The 10,764-nt window shown below is 32.0% G+C and overlaps 1 protein-coding gene across 1 annotated transcript; it reads right to left on the bottom strand.

Moving 5' to 3' along the window:
* Positions 1-5,570: 5,570 nt before the first annotated feature.
* On the bottom strand, positions 5,571-7,895 carry LOC118042852 (cytochrome P450 CYP82J17). Its single transcript, XM_035050579.2, has 2 exons — positions 6,838-7,895; positions 5,571-6,464 (listed from the first exon to the last, which is right to left on the bottom strand). Exons 1-2 carry the CDS (start codon positions 7,789-7,791, stop codon positions 5,838-5,840), a joined length of 1,581 nt encoding a protein of 526 aa, XP_034906470.1. The 5' UTR covers positions 7,792-7,895; the 3' UTR covers positions 5,571-5,837.
* Positions 7,896-10,764: the final 2,869 nt, after the last annotated feature.

The following is a 10,764-nucleotide window of genomic DNA, read 5'->3' as shown; positions in this document are numbered from 1 at the left end:
ATTATCCTAAACAAACAAGGAAACTAAAAGGGAGGCAACTTTAGTAATCAATTTCCTAGTTTATCTTGGACATTTAAAGGAGCAACGAAGACCCTAATGTTTCTATGATGAAAATTTCATTCATGATATTATTTAAACTAGAAAATTTATATATCTTAGATTATTTTATTTAATTAGGTGTAACAACTTTAGTTTATGTGGCATATTTGTTGTTATTATTATTATTATTATTATTTTCATATTTAAGCTTAATTAATACTTGGTTTTCAACTAAGATCCAAAGCTTATTTAGTCAATATTCTAGGCTTATCAATATAGGTTTTGATTAGGTTTTGTATGTGGACCAATTTACTCCATAAAGGTAGATCCATTAGAGTTATTTTCTAAGAGTATTTAAACTCTTTGTAAGTCTTAAATTTAGCTTGTGTATGAAAGTAATTCTTGCAATCTTTGTTTCTTGAAAAAAACTAAACCGACTTATCGAAGATTATCTAGCTTTGTAATATCATTTGATTTAATTCCAATAATATTGGTGTTTTTGAGACAGATTTCCATTATGTCATACTCCTATCAAATCATTTTCAGATTTTCATGATCATATTTCAATCTTGATTGTGGGTTGCGTGACCCTATGATCACGAGGTTTTCATCATTTTCCATTCCTTAATTCATATGACTAAGATTTTTATAAATATTTATTTTATGGTCCTTAGTTTTTAATTTAAAAACATGGTAAATAATAGAAAAAAAAAGATATTCTTTTGTAAAAATAAAAAAACAATGCCTTGAAAAAAAATTGAAAATTTATCTAATAAAATATATATATATATATATATATATATATATATATATATTACTTTTATAAGAAATATCTATGTGCACTATAATAGAAATAAATAAAAAAATAATTTTTAAAAATTACCATGGAAAAAAAACTAGAAATTTACTAAAAACAAAATTGTAAAAGTAGAAAAACTGTAATATTGTGAGAAGATGAATTATTTAGTTGGTAAATTAAAAGCTTTTGAATCACATTAACAATGCAGTAATAAATTAGTTTACTATTTTGCATGAAGAAACATCTAGCCTAATACATTGAATCCCATAAGAACTTTAAATTTAAACATGTTTGAGTTAGAGTAGTATTAGCATAGGTGATCTCGTGAAAATCATTGTGCACCCCAATCATATGCAAGTGTCTAATCACTAGTAAACCTCAAGTTGCGGGCTCTACAGCCACTCACCCATGGGTGGCGTCCAAGAGTGTGCACACAACATAAAAAAGAAAAGAAAAAAGATTAGATTAAATTAAATTAAATTAATAAGAGTAACTTTAAGATAAGAGGGACTTGCTCATTTAGTCACTAATGAATAATAACTTGTTTTTCTTCTATAGACTTTTGTGAGCATTGGATGTAACAAAGTATATATATGAAATGTATCCATTTAATATTTGACTATTTAATTAGCAATATTGATGCATGCAGAAGCTCGAAAGAAAAAAAAAAATTATGAAATCACATAATTGACAAGTGAAAAAATATTGTAAACACAAACTCTAAATTTACAGTTTTATTATATTGTATTCAAGTCTTGTTATTTAAATAGGTTAGAAAAAATGACATATACTTGGTAATTAAATCATAATCCTAAAACACAAAAGAAAATAATATAAAATATGAAATAACACGAGAAATCTAAAAAACAAAATCAAGGAAAATTAGCATTCTCAGGTTCCCAAAGAAGTTTTAATAGCAATATAGTTTCTCACTCTGAGAGTCAGCAAGATTAGTTCTTGATGAAGCTTCGACCTAAATTTAAAAGTGCACAAGCGGGGCTAACCAATCACTAACCTGTCCTATCTTGCATGAAGAACAACATCCCACCTCACAACTTGGCCTTACTAAAAATATTGGTGGTTTTGAGATTATGAATATGGCCTACACTACTAAAGGTAGTTAATGATATGGATCTCTTTTGTAGTGTTATAAATGTAAGGAAATTAGGCATATTGTAAAATATTGTAGGCATAAATTTTATAATTATTGCAATAATGAATGTCATATTATTAGGGATTGTTCTATTCACCCTTAGAATCAATCCACTTCTACCTTTTATGTTGGTGTATAGTTTATTTTTATGCCTACATTTTCTACACAACTTGTTCTTTCAGGTTTTTCTTCCAATAATACTCCCGATCAAATTCATTATATGATTGTTTTTACTCTTTTTACTCTTAGTCTCCAAGGTAAGAAACATATTCTTACTTCCTTTAGTTAATTGATTATGCAACTTCCAATTTCATGACAAGTAGTATGAGTGCTTCACATGATGTTAATAAGTATAATGGTAAACAACATATTCAAATCATAAATGGTAGTGCTCTTCTTATTACACCGATTGTCAACTTGGGATGTTTCTTTACTAATATTGTTGTGTCTTCTAATTTATTTGTTAATCTCATTTTAGTTGGATAATTAGTAGTAGAAAATTATTCTTTTTATTTTGATCATTCTGGTTAGTGTGTGCAGGATCAAGTGAACAAGAGATATCAATGAAGCCTAAAGTGGGACATTTTTTTCCTTTTCTTGTTCAATTTCCATTCGTTATTCTACCATTGTTAATAAAATAACTAATTTTGACATAATAATTTGGGTCATCATAACTTTATAATTCTAGCACATCTTATGAAACATGTTTATTTGAATAATACCAATGATTTTTTTTCGTTGTCATTTGATTGTGCTCCTTGTAAACTTGGAAAAAGCAAGTCTTTACCATTTCCTTTGCGAGGTAGTTATGCTTCTACATGTTTTGAAATTATTCATTCTGATGGTTGAGGTATGAGTCATATTCTTTCTCATACTCAATACATGTATTTTGTGACATTTATTGACGATTACAATCATTTTACACGGATCTATTTTCTTCATTATAAAGCTAATGTGTTCTTAACCTTCTAAACTTATGTTGTCTATATAGAAACCCAATTTTATATGTATATCATGATCTTATGCTCAGATTCCAGGGGAGATTACATGTCTCATGTTTTTCAATCTTTTCTCTAACAAAAGGGTATTCTTTCTCAGCGTTTATAACCTTACATTCCTCAATAGAATGGTGTTGTCAAGTATAAGAATTATAATATTTTAGATGTTCATACACTGATACTTGAATCTTCAATTCCTTCTAGATTTTGGGTAGAAGGCTTATCTACGGCTATATATTTGATTAATCATTTCCCTTCTCTTATTTTGCATCTTAATTCTCCATATTCTTGTTTATTTGGCGTTTCTCCTTATTATAATTCTTTGCATGTTTTTTGTTGTGTTTGTTTTGTTCATTTACCCCCAATTAAACATTATAAACTTGTTGTTTAATGTGTTTAGTATGTTTTTCTTGGTTGTAGTGACTCCTATAAAAGGTTTGTGTGTTATAATGCAAAAGCTAAGCTTTGTATTTCTTGGAATGTGATTTTTTTAAAATGAATATTTCTTTTAGTCTTATCCTAATTTTATGTCTTCTTTTATTTCACTTTCTCTTTTTGATGATGTGTTTAATACTTCTTCTCATTTTAAGCCAGGTATTATGTATTAGAGATGTCACCTATTGCCTCCTCCTTCTTCTAAATCGCTATATGATCTTATCATACATGTGTCTTGCTAGTCTACTAGGGTTTCCTGACCCTTAGGTTGGTATGATTTTTCTTCTTCTGCTCTTTAAACTACTTTGATAATACTTATATGCCTAAGTCTTATTACTAGGCTTCCACTCAATAGTGTTAGTGTCAAGCTATATAGGATGAACTTCAGACTCTTCAAGACATCACCCCTTGTCGTATTGGAGTTAAGCTCATTAGGTGTAAATAGATATACACCAAGATATTTGATAATGGCTTTATCAAGCGACATAAAACTTGTTTGGTTGAACTTGAGAATTGGCAGGAGTATAGGCTTGAAAAAATGACTATTGTTTACACTATTATGGCCATTATTGTTTCCAAAGTATGGTGATTTTGTTAGATGGCTATGAAGGATGGATTTTTACATGGTGACCTAAATGAAGAAATATTTATGTCTCTTTTTTCTGATTTGTTTTCTTCTTTTTATGTTAAGGTTTTTTGCTTGAAGCGGTCTCTATTTGATTTAAATAGGCACCACGAGCATGGTTTGAGAAGTTTCATACTACTCTATTAGATTTCATATTTATTCAGAATTAGCATGATTCCTCTTCTTTTTTTTTTGCCAAACTGCCATAGATTGTTATACCTTCTAGTGTTTATTGATTATATTATGATTAGTGGAACTGACCTTTAATTAATTGACCAACTCCAACAACGCCTCAAATATTCCTTTATTATGAAAGATCTTGGTCCCTATAATATTTTCTTAAACTTCATGTTCAACATTGTCTAAATAACACACTTTTACATGAACATAAGTATACCTAAGAATTTTTTCATTGGCTAGCTTTAAAGACAGTAATTTAGCTTTTAAATTAAATGATTCTTCAATGTATCTATAACTGGTGGCCAGTTTGAATATTTGACCATTACTTGACTTTATATATATCATTTATTGTTCAACAGTGAGTTAGTTTTTGCAGGCCTTATATCATACATATTTGGTTATTGTCTTGTCATCTTCTTCGAATAACTCAAAGGGACATTAAGTTGCGACTTGTTCTTCCCTTTCGAGAAGTCTTTACATTTAGTAGGCTAAGTGACCCTAATTGGGCTGGTTGTATGGACACTCATCATTCTATTGCGAGTTGGTGTATGTTTCTTAGTGATGCTTTCATTTCTTGGAAGAGTAAGAAGCAAGCTTCTGTCTCGAAGTCATCCATTGAGTTTGAATATCGGGCTATGTCGTGTGATTGTTCTAAAATTGTATGTCTTCATTAGTTGTTAGGCGAACTTGATGTTCTGCAGCTAACTCGTATTCACATTCATACTGATAATATCAGTGCTATTTAGATTGATGTCAATTTTGTCTATTTTCGTAAGGGCACTAAACATATTAAAATGTAGATTGTCATTCTATTTGTGAAGCCATAGCTCATCAGGAGATTATTGTTCCATATATTTTTATTAAACACCAAATCATTATTGTTTTCACCAAGGCTCTCTTTGGTCCTAGCTATCAGTTTCTAATTGATTAATTGATACTTCTAGATCACTCAACACCAATGAGGGGAGATGTTAGCAAAATTGATTGCTTGTTATTTTACTTATTTAGTCCATATAACATAAAATTGATAGGCTTTGCTCTACCTTGTTATACTATTATTAATGGTTGATTTTTTAGTCGAGTAAGGAAGCTGCAATTTCAATATATAAAGAAGGCAACTCTCACAGCTAGAGAGATTCAGACCAAAAACCATATTGGCATATAGAACATTTCTGGGTTCAAGGATCTCTTCGCTGCCAAGAATACCAAATTCATGCGCTTTTTTTTTCTGTTCATGTCCTGTTTTTTTATTTTTGTTGGTCCTTTATGTTTAATGTCTAATTAAATCTGTAATTTTACTGGACCATTTTCTCTTTGGTCTATTTAACTCTTTAATCCAAGTTAATAAAACTGAGATCACATTCAAATAAATACATAAATAAAACATTCAGGGACATTGCCCCATCAAGAAACATGCAACAGAACATAGCTGGAGACGAGATAGATTGTGTTGCCTCAGCTTTGCGTTAGCTGGATCATGAAGAGCGCGTTCGAGAATCCAAAATAGCTTCAAATCATATAAATACACAAACATCAATCCAAATAATAAACATATAAATACGCAAACAAGTAGCACGCACTGTTGTCTTAACTTTTACCAGCTAGCACTCATAGTAGATAGAGTTCAGGAGAGAGGCGTGGGGTGATCTGAATTTCCAAAGGAGTCGCCTTGGGCAAGGTTATAGCTACGCCTTCAGTCATGTCCACTGATTCACCCGTTGGTGTTTTCATGTCAAAACCCTGAAGCAATCTGGCAAACGTCAAATGGAGCACTTGCAATGCAAATGTGATACCAGGACAGGACCGTCTCCCCGAGCCAAATGGAATCAACTCAAAATGCTGACCTAAAACATCTACATTTGCGTGATCAGTGAGAAATCTTTCTGGCATGTATTCATCAGGATTAGACCACAAATTTGGGTCCCGATGCAGCTTCCATAGATTTGCAAACAAACGAGTGCCCTTTGGTATCTGATATCCGGCAACACAAAAATCTTTTGTTGCCTCGTGTGGGACTGCTAAAGGACCTGGTGGGTACAAGCGCAATGTCTCTTTGATAATGGCTTGGATGTACACTAAGTTCCCAATATCAGAGTCCTCTGCCCATCTTTCCCTGCCAACTTTGAGGTCTAGCTCTTCTTGGGCAAGCTGCAATGACCGTCTATTGTTCAACAAATTGGATAAGATCCATGTCAGGGTGATGGATGTGGTATCGGCACCTGCTATGATAAGAGTCTGCACCATAGAATTGAAGCATCGTGAGAATCAGGCCTTTTCTGACAGATAAAAGAGTTGCAATTCGCAGCTAGATTTAACCTGCTCATGTAGAAATAACACTATCCTGGTCCTGGACACACGCAATGGAATTTACCAATACCAGAACCAAGTAAAATTTACTTCATCACAATTGAAGGATAATTTTAGCGGGACAAGGAATTGTTTGTTTCTCTAAACCCAAACTCAGTTCAATGGTTTCGCACGAAGCAACTACATGTACTTAGGGCCCTGTAATTCGAAGAAATCATGCTATATGAGTTTGCTAGCAAAAAAAAAAAAAGAAGTAACTTGTAGCTATAAGCTAAATGCCAGCATATATTAGAGAACATACCATTGCTGTTGCCTTGATGATTGTTTCGCGAGAATAGCCAAACATGGAATCATCCAGTAGGGATAGCATCACATCTATGAAGTCGTCGTCCTCCATTTTGTTAGTGTTCTCAGTACTCTCGAGCCTCTTCAATTTATGTTCTTGGATCCAACTTTCCATAAGGGAATCAAGTTCCCTCGAAAGACGCTTCATAGTTTTCACGGATCCAAGAAAGCTATTCATCCATCCAAGAAATGGAATTACATCCGAAGGGACAAAGACACCGGAGATATACATGAACTCCTTCATGAGTTTTCCAATACGTTTTCCTTCATCTTCATTTTCAGCTTCCGTACTACTGAAGTATCTCTTTCCTGCAATCATTCTTGTGATCATATTTATTGTCATTCGCTCAAAACATTCACTAATGGCTATCTTGGTCGAGCCTTGCTTATTGCTCTTACTGAGCAAGTACAAGTCATTGATCAAGGTATTCACCTCTGAGACCTGAACATGCCTCAAAGACTTGAGCCTATGGCTGGAAAGGAGTTGAATCGTAACTATCTTACGCATTTCACGCCAAAAAGGACCCGAATTATTGAAACCAAATGCTGCATAATTGTAGCTTAGGTGCTCCCCGTGACTTGATCTTGGCCTGGATGATAAAATCCTATCATGTATTGTGAAGCACTCCTTAATTGCCTCAAGATTGCTAACCACAACTGTAGGGTGCTTTCCCAGACGAATTGTGAAGATGGGACCATATTTATCTGCCATGGCAGCCAATGTTCGAGCAAGCGTCTTTTGTGCCCCTAATAGATGGAGATGGCCTATAAGTGGCAACGCACCAGATGGTTCCGGTGGCTGCAAACCCTTTTCAGTTTTGCGCCTACCCTCTCTCACACTGCGTAAAGTGTACCACAGAACTAATGCTAAAACCGTTGAAATCGCTAATAGATGAAAAGAGAAATCCATGAAAACCAGCAGAGTGTTGGAGTTTAAGGGTTATAATTTGTCTGGTTAAATCACCATTTCATCTCCCCTTCAAATTAGAAATAAAAGAAGGAAAAAGACTAGTAAGACTAATTGATAGCCAGCCACATTGACCAAAAAACAAAGTAAACCTTGCAACTTCAGTTTGATTGGACGTTATCAAGACTTTTGAGTCCTCCTGTGGAATTCATTGGTCCTTTAGTCGATTTAAGTTGCTGTCATTGTCATGACTTTACCTTCTTCTTGGTTGATGTTTTTGCACTCGCCTTCTACTTTTCCATGGGGCTATTATTTTTCTCTGGTTAAAAATTTTGATGCACAACATTTCACCATCGTCTCATGTTTTCTGGCTTTCTTCTTGGTCATGTCTGCGTTTTCTAGTTCTTAGTTTGAACCACAGCATTAATTGCAGTTTATGTAACTTTTAAGCTTGAAGGAGCTGGAAGAGCACCATCCATTCATTCAAGAACTTTGTTTTTGGTTGTAGAGAATTTCAGTGGAGGATAAATGTTGCTGATGCCTTTCACATTCAAATAAAATATTTTTTATAAAATTAAAAAAAAAAAAAAAAAAAAAAAAAACCGAAAAAATGCCTACGCATATGGGACTTCCAACCTAGCTTGCATGTGTGGACCTAATTATATATATATATATTTATTTCAAGTGGTGGATGACATATTATCATTTTTATTTTAAAAAAAATAAAATAAAGTAGATGGCATGTCGTTTTTTATTTGCAGAATCCAGTGATTGAGAGTCACTCCAAAATTAAGACTTTTAGTTTTTTTTGCTAAGAAAATTTATTTTGACCTGAAACACATAGAAAATATCATAAACATCTTGATAAATCTATTTGCGAATTTAAATAGCAAAAAAAAAAAAACTTAAAAAAGATTTGAAATCAACCTAAATTTAAAAGTCATTCCTTGAAAAGATTTACCTACGCAGGCAAGAAGAAGAAAAGATAACTTTTTGTGAAACTCCTCTCATTAAATAAATTCATTGATACTAAAATTAATTAATTTTGTGGTTAGAATTAGAATCAATAATGATTTTTTTTTTCTCTATACTGAAATCATTAACTCTTTCCATCTTTCTCACAAAAAAAAATAATTGAAAAATAAAAGAAATAAAATTTGATATCAAAAATATATTTATAACAATTAAAGAGATCAACCATTTATTAATTAATAAGTAACGAGACCACATTTAGCTTTTCTTATGAAATTCATGCTTTTTGTATCATGTCTTTTAACATCATCATTTCTTAATAAATGGGCTTTAATTTGGTTTTAAAAAAAACAAAATAAAGGGAAAAAAATATTCAAGTGTCCAAGAGAATTTTCCAAATCATAGTAAAAGGATAGACAAATCTTAAAGGATGTAGCTCAACTAGTCGATTCTAGATTTGTTTTTTAAATATCAGCAGTTCGAGTTCCGCAAACATTAGGGCTACTAGAGATTTATATGGTCGTTAACTTCAAGGTCTATGAAATTAATCGAGACACGAGCAAATTGATCTGGACATCCACATTAATAAAAATAAATAAATAAAATAAAAGCATTGACCATAAACAGTAATGAATGTTACAATAACAGCACCCTTGTCATTTTTACTGAATTAAAATTATTCAAACTATTACTGGGCCACGAATAAAATACAGCAAATGATACTGCTCACAAAATGATTCCATTACTTAAATTCCCATATCAGATTTTGGTGAGGGTTAGGTAGCGCTGTTTGTTTTGGTATGAAAGTGGTGTCATTACATGTTGCTCCAACTCAATTTAACAATTAGCAAGGAGGGACCATATTGAATAAAATAAAAAGATCTCACACTTGAAGTCTTGGTCCAGTGGTTGAAAGGACTTGTTCCCTTCCTCTGTATCCTGGGTTCAAACCTCACCATGCACGCCTGTCACCCCCGCGGTGCCTTACATGCTCATTGGATTTGCAGGATGTTCAGTGAGCCGTCGGATTAGTCGTGGTGCGCTGGCCCGAACACCCACGTAAATAAAAAAAAATAAATAAATAAAAAGATCCCTTTGTGCAAAATTTATTTCCATGATCCATTAACACCACCATTTATTTCCCTTTTCTTGCCAAATGATATTTTTTTTAGCTAACTCTTGGGAGTCAAAATTAATTTTTCCTTTCTAAATTAGCTGAAGGCGAGCATAAGATTTAGGAGAATTTTGTTTTTCATTACCTATATTACCCATACTGAGATGTGTTTTTTGATGGAATGTTTTTTTTTTTTTTTTTGAATATTTTTGTCCCGTTAAGTTCAAGGAGAGCATCTCTTCATTAAATGTTAAAATTAGTCAAATGATCCAATTTGTTGGGATGATGAAGGAAAATTATACCTTAACTTTCGATCTTTGAAAGCATTATAAAATGAGATATTACAAATTCTGCATTTCAATTTGATTTTTGTGCAGTGCCTTTTGGTTAGAACTTAAAAATTGGATGTCCATGTTTGTGACAGGTCCCAATTATATAAATTTATGAAAATAAGGTAAGAATACTATATATTATACAATAATACTAAAAGATTTGACCCATTTTGACGGTGTTTTGTACTACTGTAGATTGCATTGTTGCATACTGAGCAACTTTGAAGTGGAAAAGTTTAACATGGTCCCTGAAATTTTAATTTTTTACATTTTTATCCTTGTTAGGTATTTGTGTTTTGGTTCTTAAACTTTATTTTTTATTGTGTTTCATTCCTTTAAGTTGAAAGAGGGGAGAGAAAGCTTATCAGAAAAAAAAAATAATAAGAAATCCTTTTTGTGAAATCAAATTATCAATTAAATATAAAAAAAATTCATAATATTGTACTAATTATGTAAAAAATATAAATGAAATAAATTATAGAGATCAATTCCAAAACAAATATAAAGGTACAAATTTTAATGAAAAAAATTTGATGATTGTAGTTAGATAAAAACATT

The sequence above is a fragment of the Populus alba genome, chromosome 1 (genome assembly GCF_005239225.2).
Source record: "Populus alba chromosome 1, ASM523922v2, whole genome shotgun sequence".
In the NCBI taxonomy this organism is placed as follows: Eukaryota; Viridiplantae; Streptophyta; class Magnoliopsida; order Malpighiales; family Salicaceae; genus Populus; species Populus alba.
This window is presented reverse-complemented; position numbering and strand designations above follow the sequence as displayed.